The sequence below is a fragment of the Bubalus kerabau genome, chromosome 9 (genome assembly GCF_029407905.1).
Source record: "Bubalus kerabau isolate K-KA32 ecotype Philippines breed swamp buffalo chromosome 9, PCC_UOA_SB_1v2, whole genome shotgun sequence".
NCBI lineage: Eukaryota > Metazoa > Chordata > Mammalia > Artiodactyla > Bovidae > Bubalus > Bubalus kerabau.
Window position 1 is genome coordinate 87,969,501 of NC_073632.1, and position 21,641 is coordinate 87,991,141.

A 21,641-nucleotide genomic window follows, 5' to 3' on the forward strand; every position below is an offset into this window, starting at 1 on the left:
AAAGCTGCAAACAGCCATGGGACAGAGGCTGACTGTTTCATAGAACTCTGAGGCATTTTTTAAAACTTGGTTAGAAGTAACTTGTACCTTGTCGGGGGCTGTTTTCCACAAAGGGAAAACCAGCGAGTCTGGTAGTCCTGTAATGTCACAGTAGATGGTGGCCGTAGGATGAAGGAGGGAAATTTAGTCTTATCTAGGATTCAGTCATCTGAGGAGGAATAAGAGTGAAGGAAAGAGCTACTCCTTTTAAGAAACGACATATGATTTGATGCTTTCAAACGGTGGAACTGGAGAAGTCTCTTTAAGAGTCCCTTGGACAGCAAGGAGATCAAACCAGTCAATCCTAAAGGAAATCAACCCTGAATATTCGTTGAAAGGACTGATGCTGAAGCTCTAATACTTTGGCCACCTGATGTAGAGAGCCAACTCGTTGGAAAAGATCCTAATGCTGGGAAAGATTGAGGGCAGAAAGAGAAGGGGCTGACAGAGGATGAGATGGTTGAATGGCATCATCAACTCAATGGCCATGAGTTTGAGCAAGCTCTGGGAGATAGTGAAGGACAGGGAAGCCTGGTGTGCTGCAGTCCATGGGGTCGCAAAGAGTCAGACATGACTTAGCAACTGAACAACAGCAACAAATAATTATTGGATTGGCCATAAAGTTCATTCGTATTTTTGTGCCTCTTACGAAAAACCTGAACAAACTTTTTGGCCAACCCAGTACTTCAGCTAAATTAGATTTAGACACAGGGCACAATTGTGTCATTAAAGGTTTTTGTTGTCTTTTTAAAGTCAAGTGAAAGTTAAAGTTGCTTAGTTGTATCCGACTCTTTGCAAGTATAGCCTACCAGGTTCCTTTGTCCATAGAATTCTCCAGGCAAGAATACTGGAGTGCCTATCCCTTCTCCAGAGGATCTTCCTGACCCAGAAATCGAACCAGGGTCTCCTGCATTGCAGGCGGATTCTTTACCAGCTGAGCTACCAGGGAAGCCCTTTTAAAGTCAAAGATGACTGAAGCTGGGAAAGCAGAAGGGAAATAGGAGAAACAGGAGAGAGTTGACTTATTTGTTTGAGAGGTTAGTGCTTGTCTAAAATCTTGGCAAATGTTGCCTTTTTTTTTTTTCTGCTTCATCTGTTTATTTTATAAAATTATGTGGGGGTTCTTATTGTCCTCAGTGGCCTAACCACAGTGTTCCCCTGTTTTATAGAGGCTCCCAGTCACGGTTCGACTGTTAGGCAGGCAGGAAGGCAGGCAGGAAGTGACCCGGCTGATAAGGAGTAAGGCTTGGAATTGAAGTCTGCTAAGAATTCGCCTTGCTTTGTCACGGAACCCTCTGAGACTTCCCTGTTCTACCCTTTGGCCTCCTTTGTTTCAGCTCCTTCATCCATTAAGAATTTTTTTTTTATCGTGGTAGAATATGTTGTTGTTCCATAGCTAAGTTGTGTCCTACTCTTTGCAACCCCATGGACTGCAGCATGCCAGGCTTCCCTGTCCATCACTGTCTCCCAGAGCTTGCTCAAACTCACATCCATTGAGTCGATGATGCCATCCAACCATCTCATCCTCTATCGCCCCCTTCTCCTCCTGCCCTCAATTTTTCCCAATACCAGGGTTCTTTCCAGTGAGTTGGCTCTTGGCATCAGATGGCCAAAGTATTGGTAGAATATACATAACATAAAAGTTACTATTCTAACCATTACTAAGTGTGCAGTTCTGTGGGTACATTCACACTGCTCTGCAAACATCACTACATCCATCTCCAGAACCTCTTCATTTTCCCCAGCTGAAACTCTGTCCCCATGAAACACCTCCCATCCCTCCTCTCTCAGTCCTTGGAAATTGCCTTTCTATTCTGTCTCCATGAAACTGACTGCTTTGATATCTCATATAAGTGGAATCATACAGTATTTGTCCTTTTGTGATTGGCTTATTTCACTTGGTATTTTCGAGTTCTATCCTTATGATAGCATGTATCATAATTTCCTTCATTTTTAAGTCTGAATGATATTCCATTGCATACATTCACACACACAGACACACACACATTTTGCTCATCTTCATAATGGGTACTTTTGCTGCTTCCATCTTTTGGCGATTGTGAATAATGCTGCTCTGAGCATGGTTGTGTAAATATCTGTTTGAGTCCCTGCTTGCGATTCTTTTGGGCATATACCTAGAAATAAAAGAGAATTTTGAAGATGAAGTGAAATTTTAGTGTAAAGAGCTTCGCTAAATGCTTAGAATTGCACTTTACGATGAGACATAATTAGTAACCTGCAGATAAATGGAGAAGGTGATGATTCCTCTGGAGCTATAGTTGATTTCCGTTTGAAGTCTGTGAGAGCAAACCCCTTAAACTGCCTGCTCTTCTTGGATTGTATTGCTGTGACTAATTGTGATCTATTCCTTTGTGAAAAGCTTAGCATTTTTACTCATTTCCCATATTCAAATTGTATGATTTTTTTTTCATTTATTTTAAACAGAGTTTCACATGTTTATTCTTATGTTAATATAGGCAATGGCTCATCCCATCTGTGCCTTCTGGGATTTGAACAAAAATGGTAAGTTTTAAAACATTGGCTGTCTTAATAACAACTGAATTTTAAACCTTGTTAGACACCTCCATTTCCTTTAATTCCATCTCAGATCAGAGTGAGTCACAATGTAAGTGTGATGGCAACTGAGCTGCAAAATTTAGTTTAGGTAGCTTGGGAAGAGAATTCTTATTACAGTAACTTTTTATTCATTTCAAGAAGAAATTGGCATATTTTACTTTGTTAGTATGTAACATATTTGGAAAGGAATATTCTTTTCATGGAAAGTGACTTTGAAATATATTAAATAAATTACACATCAATTCATGCATTAATATATTTATGTTAAATATGCTACATTTAAGTTAAATATATATTTATATAAAATATGATCTACTAAATAAATATGTCTTATAGATATACTCAATATACATACAGTAAATAAGTAAAATATATATTCAAATATTTTGAATTTTAAAAATTGACGTTTTTGCAGTCTCCCTGAGGAGGCAGTTCCATAGGACACAGTTGAAAACCACCACCTAATCTCTATCTGCCCAGCTCGCAATAACATCTTATGATTCCAGGAATCGAAATTATTTTAAGTATTGGCAGTTTTCAAAACAGTATCCATTTTGCAGATGAACTGCAAGACAAAAGAGCCTGAGGCCTAGTTCCCCAAGGGAAAGCTCACCCATTCTGGGAAAGGAACTGATCGGCTGTCATTTTCACACTGTTGACTTCTTCCCACAGAAAGTTCTGGATTTTGGAACACTTCAGGATGTTTTGCACACAAAGATTCAGATGCCAACGAGACAGTCTGCCTGTGTAACCACCTCACCCACTTTGGGGTTCTGATGGTAGGGGAGGAATGTCTAAACTCATTTTGAAATGATATAATTGTGGAAGGCGTATTTCTTTTTGTGAGTCAGCCTTTATGGATTATGTGTTTGGGAAATTTTTTTCCTAATAATTTTCATCTATAGCCTGAAATCTTGATTCTTAAATAAGAATCTAACTGGCAGAGATCATATATTTAAAATGTGCAAGGTAAGTATAAAAAAGAATACTGTTCCCCCTACCCGCCCCCGCCCCCCCTCCTGCCATTAATAGTAATCACAAATAACCTCAGAAACAAGAAAATCACCATGAAACCCTTGAATTAACAGAGAAAGTTAGGGAGATGGGGAGAGAGATGGAGGGAGGGAGAGAGAGAGACAGAAAAGTTAAAGAGGGAGAAAATGTTGGGTTTTACTAGCATGGAAGTGAGCTGTGAAAAGTTTCATCAAAAATTGTCTTATAGTATATTATCACTCGTATGTTTGAATGGAACTTTGTACCAGGTACTGGTGATCCAGTTGTGACCCCAAATGACTGCAGCCCTATCTAGAGATCACGCCTGTTAGCACAGACTAGTAACTAGAGTAGTGTGGAGGCCTGCCAGAGAAATGATGGGTGTGACATTTCTCTCACAACTAGACCTTCCTCTCTTTCTTTCCTCCCTTTCTTCCTGCCTTCTTTCCCCTGGCCCTGGTTTTATCTCATTAGCCAGCCTGTCCAACAGTTCTAAGCAGAAATTAGATCGCATCAGTATGTTTTTTCAGCCCACCAAATTTTCAAGAGTCAATTTTCGAGAGTCATACAAGCAGGAACTTGTATGACTTCATCCACAGACTTACACCTTCATTTTATAATCTGGTATGCTAGTGTTTGTGTGAACATCTTTCTGGTATGAAATACACCATCCACGTGCAAACAGAGCACATTTGTTTTTTAATTGATCAAACCACATTTGTTTTTTAATTGAAGATGGGAGTAATGAGTGCCAAGGCAGTAAAGCTTTTCAAATTTGAATCACAGACGTCGGGTTATGTGTATCCAATCTGTCCCTTGAATCTTACACCCACTTCTAATGGGACTGAGAGGAAGCAGTGAGGGACTGTGGGGTGCAGTGAGTGACTGGCTCATGGATCTACTTGGTCTATGGACTGATAAATGGCCATTGTCATGAGGCAACCCTGCCCACTGTGATTTTCCTGACAATCCAGTACTTAAAGCTCTGAAGGATAAGACCATGTCATTTAAAAAGACTGACAATCATAGAAAATAACTTTTTAACTTTCCTCAAATATGAACGTCTTCATTTACTGAGAGACCATGAAAATGAACAATTAAACTATAGCATGTCTTCCCTAAATAATTTTTTAAAATCCTGTCTTCTTCCATATTTGTTTTTTTGAAAAGTGACAGCTTCTTTCTTTCATGAAATGCTGATTTTGCATCATTAATCATTTAGGTATACAAGCTTTAGCTTAATTTATTGAAGTATTTAACTGTGTGTGTTTGAGCAGGATTGTGTGTGTTGTAAATCAGTATTAGATAAATAGATAGCAATAATACTATTCACTGTTCAGAGATGATTTATGAGTAACCAAAGTTTGGCTTCCCATTACTTTTTTCAAGTATTGTTTACATTATGTTATGAATTTATAATTATATATTACTTTTTCTGTTGTCATTTGATGAAATAATTCGTTTTACAGGTATAAGGGTATGTGCATTTTTCACTGCTCTCTTTCCATTTTCCATTGTGGCTGCTTTTATAGGATTATAAAGTTCTGGAAGAAAAACTTTCCAGAATTTATCTTTTCTGGTCATGCGCCCATATCCTTTCAGCGTTTCCAGACCACTAAGACATTGTTAAGAGTCTTTCTTGGTGTACAAACTCTTTATTCACTTGTGTAAGATATTCCTTGAGTCTACTTTGCCCCCTGACACATTCACCATATAATAAATTAAAAAACATACCCCAGATTTATATCTCCTAATCTACAACATATGAAAGTTTTCACGTCCTCTGTTACATGTATTTGTAGTAAAACCGATTTTCATATTTTTTGACATTAGTATGTTTTCATGTTGGCTAGTTCAGAGGAACAAATATTTTCATATTCTTCATTCTTTATATTTTTCATTCTTTAAAAGTACAAAACAGCATGAGAATTGTGTTTAAATGTGTAACTGTGAAGAGCATTATTTTATTCAATTTACATTTTAAACTGTGGCTCTAATCATGACTTGCAAGTCAACCACAACATCTAACAGAGAGCCGTACATTTTTCAAGAGATAATAATGAGTCCTTTGGAGGTTCTCAAGATATTTCTCTGCTCCATCAAATCCTGGAGTAACCAGAATTTTGATCGGGGTAACCTACCAGTGGATCGAGTGGCCTGACTCAAACCCACCCCATGTGCCAGGGGAATCTCAGGTCCTCCTAGTGGTTTGAGGGATTCCTGGGAGAGGAGGGTAGGGATGGTCCTCTCTGACCCTGAGTCCCTGTGTCTGCTGAATTCCATCACTTTGTGCATTTCTTGCTATCACACAGGTACTGTTACTTGCTCCTCACTGTGTCAACCAAACCTGGAATTAAGTCCCACTCATGGTTTCATGTCAATATACACTCATACAAAATGACTTCCTGGAGGTTTTTGTATGAACAGCAGATTTTATTGACATTTTGGTGACAATTAAAGAAAATTAACATTACAGAATGAAAAACTTATAAACTTTTTTTTCATAATTTAAGACCTAAAAGTTTAAACCAGATATTCCATGTTCCTTTTCCAAAAAGGCTCCGTTTTCAAACATCTGTATAATGGAGATGCCTTTCTCCTCCATCCAAGGCTTGAGCAGTTGGTCTTAACTCAAGGTTTATCCCTAGTCCAATTCTCCATTTAAGGAAGAAAAGAAAGATTTTCCTATCACGCCTGAATTTTGCAAGTCTGCCTCCTTCTGCACAATGAAATTAAGGCTGTGTATTCACATGCAAAAATGTTTACTTCTTTTTAATCACAACAACCTCTAATACTTAAAAAAAATTTTATTTTCTGCTGTGCTGCGTCTTCATTGCTGTTGGCGGACTTCTCATTTTGGTGGCTTCTCTTGTTGCAGAGCATCGGCTCTACAGCGCAGGCTCAGTGGTTGTGGTGCACAGGCTTTAGTTCCCCTCTGCATGTGGAATTTTCCCAGACAAGGGATTGAACCTGTGTCCTCTGCATTGGCAGGCAGATTCTTATCCGCTGGACCACCAGGGAAGTCCAACGCCTAACACTTTTAAGTAACAACTTTTCAAGTGTATAAAAATCAAAAAACTATGACAACCCCCCACCCCCCCAAAAAAAACTCTTGGTCCTTCTCATTTATGATAACAGAAAAGGAAAGACCTTATATGTACCAAACTTTGAAATGACCACAGTAAGAGCCTCAGCACTATTCTTAGAACTGGGCAGCTATGTGCCAGCCAGCCTCTGGCTATCTTGGATGAGTCCCACCCTACCAAGCAAAGAAAGCAGAGCCCACCTGAGGGCTTGGACACATGGGCCACAGTGGCCTCCATTTGAGCTTGGGACCCCAGCCCTGCAAATGGTAAGATCTGGTTATTTATAAGGGTTATTCATAAGGGTCTGGTTACTTATAATGCAAGACAATGACCTCCTTTCCAGTTTTTGTTAGGGGAACCAGTGGTTTTGCTCTTCAAGTTATACTGATGTGCAAAGAGCTTGGGTAATAGGTAATGATAAAAAACCATGTACAACTCTCTCAATAATGCTACATTTTTATTTCATGGCGTGATCCACAAGAGTGCAATAAGTGGAACTTTCAATACAGGCATACCTCGGAGATATTTTTGTGGGTTCGGTTCCAGACCACTGCAATAAAGCAAATATCAAGATAAAATGAGTCATACAAATTTTTGGGTTTCCCAGTACATGTAAAAGTTATGTCTGTACAATACTGTAGCCCGTGAATGTGCAATGTCATTATCTCTAAAAGGAAAAATAAAAACAATATAGATACCTTACTTTAAAATATTTTATTGCTAGAAATTGGTCACCATCATCTAAGCTTCAGTTTATCAAGCAGTGACATCGAAGATCACTGATCACAGGTTACCATAACAAATATAATAACAATGAAATGAACAAGTTTTAAATATGATGAGATTTACCGAAGTGCAACACAGAGACCCAAAGTGAGCAAGTGTTGGAAAAATGTCTTAATTCAGAGTTGCCACAAATGTTCAATTTGTAAAAAGAATGCAGTGTCTGTGAAGTGCGATAAAGGCAAACAATTAAATTGAGATTCGCCTGTATTGATTTACACTGTTGTAGTTAGCCCCTAAGATGGAGTTGGATTCTAAGTGTTGTCATGAAGCTTCTACTAAAACAAAACAGGGTTCTCATGAAAAGGGATTATTACAGCTGTTTCTCATGTTTTTGGTAGGACCTTCAAGGAACTGCCTCACAGTTGGATGCAAAAAACACTAAAATCCTCACCTTCATTACCTATATTGGGTGTGGAATATCTGCCATCTTTTCAGCAGCTACCCTCCTGACATATGTTGCTTTTGAGTAAGTTGTTTTTTTTTTTTTTTTTTTCTATCTGCCAAATCCAGAGCGGACTGTTGCAAAACATGAATAGGAGAATTGTTTCAGCTTTTAAAAAACATATATACACCTTGTGAATCATGTAGGATTCAGTTTTAATGTTCAGATTTCTCATGAGATGTATCATGCAACATGAGTTTCCCAGCTTTAGAATCTTAATTTATAGTTACTATATTTCTATTGATAAAATGTATGTAACCCTGTTACATATGATTAGTATTTAAGTAAATAACAATTGTATGAATTGCTTTTTATGGTAAAAGATGAAAACACTTTTGTGAAAATACAAGATGAAAAAAAGATGAAAGCAAAATAAATCTTATAAAATTGGTTTTGAAACAGGAAGTCTTTTTAAAAAAGGACCCTGACCTCATTAGAAATCAAGAAATTTCAACAAATTTTAGGGAAATTGGTTTTTAACAAAAATATTTTTTCTAATAAATCTAGAATTTTTCCTGGATTAAAAAAAAAAATCAATCTGTTGTAACCAATTAGAAAATTTGGAAACAGTTTTGAAATTAGATTAGTATTTTTAAAAAAATGTTTATAATTTGCCTGGTACTCCTATATCTTTGGCCCTCCTCCCAGTGGAACCATGTCATAAAGATGGTACTATCTAGGTTATTGCAGAGCTGTATAAGATGTGAATTAACTGCCTGTGCTTAAAAGATTTATTTACAATATCATTCTCATATATCTTTCTATTGCTCCTCCTTTTTTTCCTAAAGAAAATTACGAAGGGATTATCCCTCCAAAATCCTGATGAACCTCAGCACAGCCCTGCTGTTCCTGAATCTCGTCTTCCTCCTGGACGGGTGGATCACCTCATTTCACGTGGATGGACTTTGCACGGCCATCGCAGCCCTCCTGCACTTCTTCCTTCTAGCTGCCTTTACCTGGATGGGACTAGAAGCGATTCACATGTACATTGCTCTGGTGAAAGTATTTAACACTTACATTCGCCGGTACATCCTGAAATTCTGCATCGTTGGCTGGGGTAAGCGTCCTGCTTTTTTTTTTTCTGTCCTGGAAATCACTAGGTTCTCATAGGAAAATCCTATTTTGAAAGAATAGGACTGCTAAAAGAAACTTCAAGATTGTGAATGATATGCATTTGATATACATAACTGAAGGCAGGGGTGTTTTTAAAACGGTTCCACAGTCCTCACAAAAGTCACAATTAAAGGGAAAAAAAAAAAAAAAAAAAACCTTAGCTCTTGAGTCACCACCAACTTATTTCCTGTGTCCAGAGCCAGCCCACCCAAGTCTGAAGAAGCAGCTGGCAGACAGTGGTGGATTTCCATTATATTTCAAAATAGAAAGGCCAGCTCAGACTCTTAACTATTCTTGCCCCTAGACACATGGCCATGTCTTGGAAACCTGAGCGAAAAGGTTATTTTTGTAAGTGCAACCAGAATACTGACAGAATTCTTGCTTTGAACTTCTTACCATGATTCCTCAGCCAGACACGGATGGCTGTGTTAGCTTGTTTACAGTCTTCCAATCAGGCTCCTTCTTTTATCTGGGTTCTGCATTGGGGCAGGCATTTTCAAGCTTTATCACAAATCTCTTTTTCAGATGGCAGGGGGGAAATGAGGCATTTGCAAGGTGTTCAGTACCTCCTTAGGAGTCAGTGAAGGCACCTTTCAGGGAATTCAGGTGGGGCAGCATTTCCCTACTGAAATATACATGCAAATCTATATAGATTCTCATGAGAGAAAAGAGATGACTGTAAAGACTTTCTGTCCCCATTGTTTCCCCTCAACTTATTCTGAAGACGTTTCTTTCTATAGAAAGGGGTAGAATGAAGCTGCACTTACTTTCCAACCTGAACCCGGTCAATCTAATAGGTGTCATCCATGAAACTACATTTTCTGGTGCTATGTTCAGTATAGAGCAGGTCCTTATACTCTAGTGGGTACCAGCAAGCAAACAGAATACTTAAGATTCAGATTGCTTCTAATTAGAGTTGGATGTTTTATACCACAAAGGGGATTTTATTGTTGTTTTCAACCAAGCTGCCAGTTCTAAGAAATTTGATTTTATAATATGGAGTGTTTACTTTCTTTTTTTCCCCTTGCCATTTTCAGTCTTATAAAGCAATTTCAGATATTTCAGAAAAGTTTCTGTCATGGTTTTGTTATAACAGGTGTGCCTATCTTAGTTGTGTCCATTGTTCTAGCAAGCAGAAAGCAAAATGAAGTCTATGGAAAAGACAGTTATGGAAAAGAACAAGGTGATGAATTGTAAGTAACAAAAGTTTGTTGGGAATTTATTTGTGATGAGTATTGTATGCTTCGTTTCCTGAAGTTTAGTGTGAGTTTTCATGCCAATAGTGAGCTTATTTTGGAAGGTTAAGTTGTATTTACATGTCTTTGCCAAGGCCTCTGCTATACCATACATGAATTCAGTTGAAAGCCCTGAACTGGGTGAGCTGCTTTTATGAATGTTGGGCTCTTCTCATCTGGAGTTCAGAAGAAGCATAAGATTCTCTCTTTAGACTTAGAAGATCCTGTCTCTTTGAGGAGGTTTCCTAATACTTCCACCTCGTTAAACCACATGCATCTTCCAGAGAGTTAAGTAGCAGCATCAGACAGTGAGGGATTCAGTAACAATATGATTATTGTGTGAAAGTGGAGAGAATGGATCTTGAATAATTTGAAAAATTCCCTTCAGACTGTGAGATTATTGAGGCTAAGATTTTTAAACTGTTCAGTTTTGGCAGTTAGTTTTCTTGTATTTTATGTAGCACATAATAAGTACTCAGTATTATTTGTGGGTTGACTGAATTACTGAATGAATGAAGAGCTTACTCCTGACTGTGATGCCACATTTCTGTGCTCATTTCATGGATGGATATCACTTTTATATCCAGTCAGTATCCAGTCCCTTTCCTCCTGGTCTTCCCTTTTATATTTCCAAAGTAACATTCAAAAGCCCCCAAGAGAGCTAGTGAGAAGTAAAGGATCCAGGCCAGGAATTTCAGATTCTAGGGGGACTTCCATATAGAAAGTAAGATTAGCTCCAGGGGCAAGCAGTATCATTTGGGGACCTTTAAAATAAGCTATATTAAAGATACAAGTCAGTGCATAAGTTCTAAATAAGGGAATATAAAAAGTATGTGAGTCAACTTTTACAGGCCTTTAAAGTACTGTGCCATCAACAGCTCTCATTAACTGAGAATTTACTATATGCCAGGAATCTTGTTAGGTTATAGGACTCAAAGATGTTCAAGACAGCTTTTGCCTTTGGGACAGTCAAATTATACCATGGTAGACACAACCTACCAAAATGATGACAATATACCTTAGAATTTGAAGATTAATTGTCTTAAATAATTCATCTAAATATTTTTGGTACCTAAGAACTTGCATAGTATTAATTAGGTACTGGGGCATCCGCAAATTGCAGTATTTTAATTTTACTTTTAGTACCCTTTAAAATTACTTCCATCTATTTTGAGATATATATCATTCTGAATAGCCAGTGTATCTTTCCTCATCTCACAAGGATGTTATGATGTAAGCTTTTTATTTATGCATTAGAAGCTTCAGCATAAGAATAACAGAGTTATACAATAAGGTTGTGCCTCAATTAGACCAATTATATTAATAGGAATTATTTTGTTCCTAATAATGGAATCTACAATTATGTATGTCTTAAATAAGTAAGTAATACTCTTTACACATAATAAGAAACTTGGAAGAAGGCAATAACCAGCATTAATTTTGTGGCTGAAAATGTTAGGACCAGCAATCCTATAGCTCTCTTGGTCTTCCTTTCCTGGATAGAAGATGATGACTACAGCCACAGAGCTTGCATTCATGTTCAAAGCAGAAATAAGAAATAAGGGCTTTGCCACTCAGTCTGTCAGGAATACCTCTCTTAAAATTCCTTAGTGGATTCTGCTACCATATCATTTTGTAGAACAAAGTCCACATATGCTCAGTCACTCAGTGGTGTCTGGCTGATCTCATAGACTGTAGCCCCCTGGCTCCTCTGTCCTTGGGTTTCTCCAGGCAAGACTGCTGGAGTGGGTTGCCATTTCTTTCTCCAGAATGTCCACATGGCCACCATTTAAATAACAAAGGAAGTTGAGAAAGTTTCCCCCATCCTCTGGAGTGGAGGCCCAGAAGAGAAAGGGGATAGAGTGAGCCAAATGATAATGTCTTTACACTAAGTCAGAGTTTAAGAGGCTACCTTGTTTTCTTAATTGTTGACTTAAATAACTAGGTATTAAGATAATGACTATCCAAAAGAAAGCAAAAACAAAAACAAAAAACGTATGTAAACATCGAGGAAGAAACTGAGGTCCCCCCAAATGAAGTGACTTCCTAAAGGGACTTGAGGGGCATTTGAGGAAGGCCCATCTGTAAAGTATACAGAATCCCAAAGTAAGCCTCTTAGGTAAACAGGGCGTGAGGATTAACCTCTTTCTTTCTGTCTCTTCTCCTTGAAGCTGTTGGATACAGGATCGGGTCGTATTTTACGTGACCTGCGCCGGGTATTTCGGACTCATGTTTTTCCTGAATGTGGCCATGTTCATTGTGGTGATGGTGCAGATCTGTGGGAGGAACGGCAAGAGAAGCAGCCGCACACTGCGTGAGGAGGTTCTCCGGAACCTGCGTAGCGTGGTCAGCCTGACGTTTCTCCTGGGCATGACGTGGGGGTTTGCTTTCTTTGCCTGGGGACCTTTGAATGTCCCCTTCATGTACCTCTTCTCCATCTTCAACTCGTTACAAGGTAAGATAACTGGTGCGTGCCTACTAAGTCGCTTCAGTCATGTCCGACTCTTTGAAACCCTATGGACTGTAGCCCACCAGACTCCTCTGTCTGTGAAATTCTCCAGGGAAGTATACTGAAGTGGGTTGCCACGCCCTCATCTGGGGATCTTCCCCATCCAGACATGGAACCCAGATCTCTTATGTCTCCTGCATTGGCAGGTGGGTTCTTTACCTCTAATGCCACCAGAGAAGCCCAAGATAAATGGTGCCTGCACCATTTTCTCGTTCATATTTGAACGTATGTGCAGACAGCTTCACTTTTGAACAGACGCCATGCTGCATTTCTAAGTCACTATTCCGAGTGCTGAGCACAGTTCCAGGCACAGAGTGGGTGCTCATGAAAATGGCCTTGAGTGAAGTGAAGAGGTAGAATGTTAGTTTATTTGTTTTCAGTGTTGTATATACCAAGCACCTAAAACTATGCCTAGAAGATAGTAGGTGCTCGGTAAATATATCTTGTTCATGAGTCAATATGAGAGGTGTCCAGCGGGAAGTGAAAGGGAGGCATAGAGGCTTTGTGGCTTCTTCACAGTTTTGCTGAGTGTTGGTGCTCTTCATGGAACCATGTGGGTGTAGCATTCTTGGCCAGAAAAATCTTTAGACTCTGTCAGGGTCAGAGAAATTCACTTTGATTCCTTGGCTCTAAATATAAATACCAACAATCTAGTTCAGAAATGCTTTTTTTTTTTTCCCTAAGATATGGCAGTCAACTCAACAATCTAATAAATGGCTTGTTCTGTTTAGAAATACAAGGTTTCTTTCAAGGAGTTTCCTGTAATGCTTCTAAGTCCATAACACACAACCTAGTGTACTCTAGAGTGAATTTAGCTTTTTAAACCATTTTTATTAAAGAATAGTTGATTTACAATGTTGTGCCAATCTCGGCTTTACAGCAAAGTGACTCAGTTATACACATATATACAATCTTTTAAAAAATATATTCTTTTCCATTATAGTTTATCCCAAGAGATTGGGTATAGTTCCCTGTGCTATGCAGTATGACCTTGTTGCTTATCCATTCTAAATGAAATAGTTTGAATCTAATAACCCCAAACTTCCAGTCCATCCCTGTCCCTCTCCCTCCCCTTTCCCCACTGGCAACCAGAAGTCTAATCTCTATGTCTGTGAGTCTGCTGTTTTATAGACAGTTTCATTTGTGCCATATTTTAGATTCACAGGTAAGTGACATTGTGTGGTATTTGTCTTTCTCTTTCTGACTTCACTTTGTATGATAATCTCTAGTTGCATCCATATTGTAGCAAATAGCACTGTTTCATTCTTTTGTATGGCTGAGTAGTAGTCCATTGTATATACGTACCACATCTTCTGTTGATAGACATTTAGATTGTTTACATGTTTTGGCTACTGTGAATAGTATTGTTATGAACATAGGGGTGCATGTATCTTTTTAAATTATAGTTTTGTCTAAGTATATGCCCAGGAGTGGGGTTGCTAGATCACATGGTAATTCTGTTTTTTAGTTTTCTGAGGAATGTCTGTACTATTTTCCATAATGTATGTAGAAACTTACATTCCCACCAACGCTATTAGGAAGGTTCCTTTTTAGGATGAATTTAGTTTTGAACCTTAAGTGAATATGAAGTGTTTTTTTCAAAATTCAGTAACATTCTGTAAAACATTGATATACCCTGTATTGTTGTTAAAACTCCCTAATGTTGGAAGCACAATGAAGTCCACAGACTAGTAGGAATGAGGTGACAAAGCTCGGCATCTTTTCGAGCAGGGCATTACTACAGCTTACCTGAAGCTACGGGTCATGCACTTGAAGGTTTGTGGGGAAGGAATAGCTGACTAAAGCTGAATGACTCTGAGCTGGGATGAAAAGTGTGGAAATCAGGTCTGTGCTTCTCACAGGTGAGATGGCCTGAGCAAATGCTCCCAGCAGCTGTGTTCTAAGAAAAGTCTGTATTTACCTACAGGAGAGTTTTTACAGCTTTGTATCCTATGTATCTGTTTTGCTTATCTTCCTCAGTTTCCAACTAGTTCATGAGCTCTTGTTGTTTTAAAAACCTGTCACTTAAAAGGTGCTCGATAACTACTTGATAAATCAATCACTGCATTGGTAGATGAAGAAGGGAGGAGCTTGGGGGATGGCCTAAATTCAATCCGAGACTCTTCTGGCATAAACATGAATTAATTAGTTGAGCAAATTTTATTCAGATTCATTCTCCTTTGACAGACGACCTTTGTGGGCTCATTATCTTTAGTAAATAAAATAATAAGCCTCAAGTGCACCTCCAGAAGTTGGAAACTGAATAGGTAGCATATGAATACATCTGCACTGGGATCCAACTTTGTAAAGTGAGTTTTCCTCTGTTTAATCTCTTCTATAATATACAACATAAAAGTGCCTAGACAAATATTGACAGAAATATCCATTAACATTAGAAAATTCCATGGTTTTATATTTCAGGATTGTACATGAAAGGCACATTAATCTGCCAGCCCAACCTTGTTTTTGCTTTTAGAATTTCCTGGCAGTTTTCAGTAATCTGCAATAGTTACAGTTGTCTGTTCAGCTCTGTTTCCATTAATGAGACTCAGGATGTTTTATTTTTCCCAGCATAGGTCTCCTCTCAGGAGGGAAAAATGTTGTAAACCATCATCGAGTCAGTGTTCTTCATAAATCACTGACTTTTAAGGCTGATTTTAAATGATATAAATTCAGAACAGATTTCTGCACATTCAATGATATTAAAAACACCTTCTAAAAAGAAAATTTAAATTAAAAGGCAATGATACAGAGCACATGAATCTAACAATTCCTTACTGGCCAGACTTGTACAACAGCTTCTTCAGACACTATGGAAAGTCATTTAATGGTTTTTATTTGCGTCATTTTTGGAACCTTCTGTGAGAGGCTTGGTGGTTATTAAAAGTATATGATTTATTAAAAGAAGCATGTGAAATTTAGAGAGTTTAAAGAAAAAACTCCATGAATACATAATGAACTCAGGTTGAACTTAGGCAAACTATATTGTGTCGATGTCTTTCTGATATTCTTTATTCAAATACCCCCAAAATAAAACTTGTCCCTGTGTCTCATGGAGCTTATACTGTAGTAAGAGAGACTGAATATTGAGTGGGTAGCCTTTCTCTTCTCCAGGGGATCTTCCCAACCCAGGAATTGAACCCAGATCTCCTGCATTGCAGGTGGATTCTTTACCAGCTGAGCCACAAGGGGAGCCCTAGGAGAGACTGATGTTAATCAAATACATCACCACGTACAATATACATGGTGGTGTTGAAAGCATGTGACAGAAGACATGATGCCTACACTGAAAGCTGAAGGATCAATAGGAATTAACTAGATGAGAGGTGGGGGTAGGAGGTGGGTAAAAACTATTTCAGATAGAGGGCATTTCTTGTGCAAAACAATTGCTGTAATTGGTGATTATAGCGTATACTCAAGGCATTAAAAGAAAGATCATATAACCTGAGAACCAAGAAAGAGCAGGAGAGTAACAGAGCAGTGGGTGTGATACAGAAGGAAGGTAAAGGCTCTGTATTTTGATCTGTGTAAGAGCATTTAGAAGTTCTTGAAAAGTTTGAGGCCTGTGGACTGATACGATCGGATACACGTTTTGTAAAGGTGAAGCTGGACATAATGTGAAGAATAGATTACAGCAGCCATGTAGTGTCTGTAGATGAGAGGCTATGGCAATCAATGATCCAAGTAAGGTAAGATGGTTCAGTGTTTTAGACTGTGATGGGAATGGAGGAGCCTGAGATACATGAGCAGAGTCAAGAGAATTTGCACGTGTGCTAGTAACAAAACACTTAGCATTGGTTTGGTCATTAAATTCATACTTTTCTGCACTGATTAGGATAAGAAAGCTTCATGTTAATACAATATTGGAGTGATTTGAAGCCTGGAATTGCAAGAATTAGCAATGGCCAAAGATTAATAATGTAATGTAATATTCTGAAACCTAAAATTATGCCAAAGTGAAGTCACTCAGTCGTGTCCAACTCTTTGCTACTCCATGGACTGTCGCCTACCAGGCTCCTCAGGTGACAGTCCATGGAGTTTTTCAGGCAAGAGTACTGGAGTGGGTTGCCATTTCCTTCTACAGGGGATCTTCCCAACCCAGGGATCGAACCTGGGTCTCCCACATTGCAGGCAGATGCTTTACCATCTGAGCCACAGGGAAGCCCAAAAAAGTAAATTTTAATTTTCTAAAATTTAGCTTATAGTTGAACATCTTAAAATCGGCAAGATCACAAGTCACTCTTGAGTGTTACAGATGTGAGGTCTGGCAGGGAGGACAGAAGATGTGTTTGAGCAGTGATGCCAGGTCATATGTATCAGAGGAATAGCTTTTGCTAGCAGATTTCTTTTCACTTTTGTGTATGTCTTTAAAAATTAGGTTCAAAGATGTTAAAAATCCACTTTATTTCTCAAGATTCTTAGAAATACATGTGTATATGTGTGTATGTACAAAGACATATACATGTATAATTATGTCTGTACTCATATTTGTGTAGCTTATGTATTAAAGCTTTATATGTGTATTTTTATTTTAGATGTTTTATTTTTATTTTCAATACTATCTTTATTTTTTATGAATTTTTAAAGATACATTTATAATTGCACAATTTAGTTGCAAAAAATCATGTTAGCTGCATATCATAAAATTATTATAATCTGTGCAGCTCTACCTAAAATTTTGCCTACTTGAATAAGCAAATGAAGTCACTTGAATCCAGGCTGAAACCAGGTTTACTATTAACTGCTTTTCCACCATATATTGCTTTGTTCTGTTTCTCTTACTACTTCATTTAAGTTATATACTAAATATTTCATTGCATTTTTTATTCTAAGATGAATGGATAAATATACCTTCTCTTAACATGGCACAATTATGTTTCTAACTCTTTTTTCTATCTTTGCTGCTTTCCTAGGGTGAGAGTAGCAAAGCATTTTATTAGACATTTTAATTTATTCTAAAGAATATAACTTGAGAAAATCACATAGTATACAAAATTGTTATTCAAAAGAGAACAGATGTTTGACTAAAACACATCATAATTCACATGCCGGAGAACATTAGCCTATATGTCAAGAAATATAATGCCGTTCATCCTAAAGAAGTAAAAGGCAATTCTCTGGTTTCTGAGAGAATCTTGGCCAGAGCCCTCTTGGGCATCTATAATATATCCTTTGGTGATACTGATGTACTTGCAAGATTGAGTTATTGCTTTGAGATGCAGCCTGTGCACATTGCTACTTAATTATGCAAATTATAAATAGTATCTCAGACTGTATATTTTTTCATTACTGTACGAAAGTATTTGACACTAAGTGAAAAAGCTGGCTTAAAACTCAACATTGAAAAAAACAGATCCAGTTCCATCCAGTCCCATCACTTCATGGCAAATAGAAGGGGAAAGAGTGGAAATAGTAATAGATTTTCTTTTCTTGGGCTCCAAAATCACTGTAGATGGAGACTGCAGGCATGAAATTAAAAGATGCTTGCTCCTTGGAAGGAAAGCTATGACAAACCTAAATAGCGTATTAAAAAGCAAAGACATCATTTTGCTGACAAAGGTCTATATAGTCAAAGCTGTGGTTTTTCTAGTAGTCAGGAGTGGATGTGAGAGTTGGACTGTAAAGAAGGCTGAGCACCAGAGAACTGATGCTTTCTAATTGTGTGTGGAAGACTCTTAAGAGTCCCTTGACTGCACAGGCATCAAACCAATCAATCCTAAAGGAAATCAGTCCTGAATATTCATTGAAAGGGCTGATGCTGAAGCTGAAGCTCCAGTCTTTGGCCACCTGTTGCAGAGTCGACTCATTGGAAAAGACCCTGATGCTGGGAAAGATTGAAGGCAGAAGGAGAAGAGGGTGGCAGAGTATGAGATGGTCAGATAGCATCACCAACTCAATGGACATGAATTTGAGCAAACTCTGCGAGACAGGGGTGCCTGGTGTGCTGTAGTCCATGGGGTCAAAAACAGTCAAACATGACTTAGTGACTGAACAGCAGCAACATTAGATTAGGCTCCTCCAGTACGTAGGGAAGTTTAACTCTCCTGACACGGTTAACAGGATTTAAAACGTAGCCCCATACTGAGAGCTTAATCATCAGTTTTCCTTTTCCATGCATATGAAACAATATTGATTAATAGTCTCAGACATAATCAGTCCATTTTCTGTATGTATACCGTGCACCATATGGTTCTGCAAATAGAAGCTACCATGGCAAACAGAAGGGTATCATCAGTCCACTCAGAGATCATGTTTGCTGTTAATTAGTTGGGTAAGATTAAAATACCCAGATCAACAGAAATAACTTATATTTGCATAGTGCACTATGGTTTACAAAGTACTTTCACATAACATCTGTGATCTGATGTGTAATTCTTGCAGCAAACATGAAAAATAGGTACCCAAGAAAGAGGATATTCTCCCCATTTTATAGATGAAGAAACAGGCTTATAAGAGTTCATGACTTTCCCAAGATCAGTTTGAATCCTACAGTGTAATATTTATAACATAGCATATGTGAGCATAGAAAAGCACATTAGGTGAGAAAGCATGAGTAAAAAAATAAAACAAATTACTGCCTTTTCAGTTTTTTATTTCAAAGTTTCTAGGAAGCGAATATGTCTATTTAAAGAAATTTAATAAATGTACATCTAATGAAGTGGAAATTTACTCTTAACCTTTTCTAGCAAAAATCATTTATAGAAACATATTTATCATTTTAAAATAAAAATATATTTTAATCCTGTTGGCAAACTCAGAAAATTAAGTAAAATTATGGAGTAGGAACCTCCTGATAGTTAAGCTGGGCCATAATTACATGGACAACACACACGGCGGATTGGCGCCAAAGTAAAGAGATGTCCCACCTTTAAACCCATTCACATCTGAAACGGCATCACGTTGGCCAAGACATTACACACTGCAGGGAAATAAATTACTCATCTTTTGGCAGAGCATATTGTGTGTAGAGAAGTAATTTTTTAAAGGGCACCTTGTCGAATGAAAGGAGAATTCAAGAGGTTCCCAAAGGGAGTCATAAACTCTAGAGATTCCCCAGTCCTGCAGCCAGCTGGCTGCATCTGTGTGACAACAGAACATATGAGCCGTTGTTGGACTCGGGCTTGATGGGACGCTGAGAAGTCATCTAGATCATTTTTGTCAAAGATCAGTTATCTAGGATGTGTGTCCTTTTTGACCCAGACATGTGGTTTGATTAATTCTTGATTGATTCCATCCCATATGCCTGAAGTCACCTATATCCATAATCTTCTTTTCACTGTGTTTCTGGGTCTTTTCTATCCAGGTATGAAAAATCAACTTAGGTCATTTATCAGAATATATTGATGACAAGCCTGCTGGAATTGCTAATGGACCTTAGTCGGTAAAGAAATGTTTAGGAAATGAGCACTTAAGGTGTCTGTCTGTTTTCCTTCACCAGACTCCTTAAAAGTGAGTTTTTAGGCCAGTAAAAGAATGCAAAAGGTGCTTCCCTAAATTTTACTGTATGGCATTTGTTTTCAAGGCCAAGGGAAACTGTTCCTGGGCAGTTTTTTTTTTTTTTTTTTTTTTTTAACACTTTTGATAATCAGGCTAAAGATCTGAGAAGATCCCTTTAGCTACTTATTTTATATTTGCCCCAGGAAGTCACCTATTTTTGCTAAAATCAACCAAAGAGGATGAATTCTATGTGGAAGCCCAATTTCTAGCCAAAATATTGAGGCTAAGGATATCTTTTTTCCCCCAAATAAGTAGTTAAATAGCACTTATAGAGACCAAGATTAAACATAAGCCCATATAATCTATATATAATGGTTATGAAGTCAACAATTTAGATAGGGGATTTTTTTTTTTTTTAAGACTTTCTACTTGAATGTGTTCTGAGGCAGGTGAAAGAACTAGACATCAAAACCCAAGCCTGCTACTTGATAAGACCTCTCCAAATGTTTCTCACTCCATGTTTAGACATGGAGAGCACCCCCTTGGATGTCCCTTTACTGTGCTTTTGGAGCAGCTTTGGCCCATGGTGTGGTTCTTCAGGAGGTCTTGACGAGGTGGAATTCATTGCATTTTCCTTCCTACCAGGACCCACTTACAACACCCTTACTCGAAAAAGCTATTTTTTCTTTCTTCTTTATTTTTTAAATTATGAAAGTATGGTAACACATTTACAAGAGACTTGGGGTGGCTCAACTGGTAAAGAATCCACCTGCAATGCAGGAGACCTGGGTTCGATCCCTGGGTTGGGAAGATTCCCCTGGAGAAGAGAAAGGCTACCCACTCCAGTATTCTGGCCTGGAGAATTCCATGGACTGTATAGTCCATGGGGTGGCAAAGAGTTGGATATGGCTGAGCAAGTTTCACTTTCACTTTCTGGAAAATGCAGAACAAAGTTACATATAGTTCCACTATATATTACAACTGTTTTTTAAAGTAGATAAATTAAGATTTTTAGTTGGAGTTTCAGTATCAAACTCTCAAAAATTTATAGAATGAATATGCACAAAAGTAGAAGGATATAGTAGACCTGGAAAGCACTGTAGGCCAATTCAGCATAGTTAAGATAATTTATAGAATTTTCACACAACAGCAGGATACAAATTCTATTTAACTTCCCATAGACTATAAACCAGGAAACACTGGAACATATCCAGGGACATAAAACAAGGTATAAAAATTTCATACAGAGTCTGTTCTCTTATCACTGTGGGATTATGTTAGAAATCAATATCAAAACATATTTGAAAATAGCCCACATAATTTCAAGTGCAATGTGACATTTACCAAGAGATCTTTGACTTAGCCATTGAAAGCCTCAGTAAAGTTAAAAGACAAAAAACAAAACAAAACACAGAGGGTGATTG

At 37.9% G+C, this 21,641-nt stretch overlaps 1 protein-coding gene across 5 annotated transcripts in view; it reads left to right on the plus strand.

The window, feature by feature from the left end:
* ADGRG6 (adhesion G protein-coupled receptor G6) overlaps nucleotides 1–21,641 on the plus strand; it is a 153,929-nt gene that overhangs the window by 115,909 nt on the left and 16,379 nt on the right. For all 5 annotated transcript variants that reach the window (XM_055535776.1, XM_055535778.1, XM_055535779.1 and 2 more), the window contains 6 exons: nucleotides 2,517–2,562; nucleotides 3,289–3,395; nucleotides 7,820–7,947; nucleotides 8,712–8,980; nucleotides 10,133–10,229; nucleotides 12,443–12,726. In XM_055535776.1, coding sequence (XP_055391751.1) covers nucleotides 2,517–2,562; nucleotides 3,289–3,395; nucleotides 7,820–7,947; nucleotides 8,712–8,980; nucleotides 10,133–10,229; nucleotides 12,443–12,726 — 931 coding nt within the window. The remainder of the gene's footprint in view (nucleotides 1–2,516; nucleotides 2,563–3,288; nucleotides 3,396–7,819; nucleotides 7,948–8,711; nucleotides 8,981–10,132; nucleotides 10,230–12,442; nucleotides 12,727–21,641) is intronic.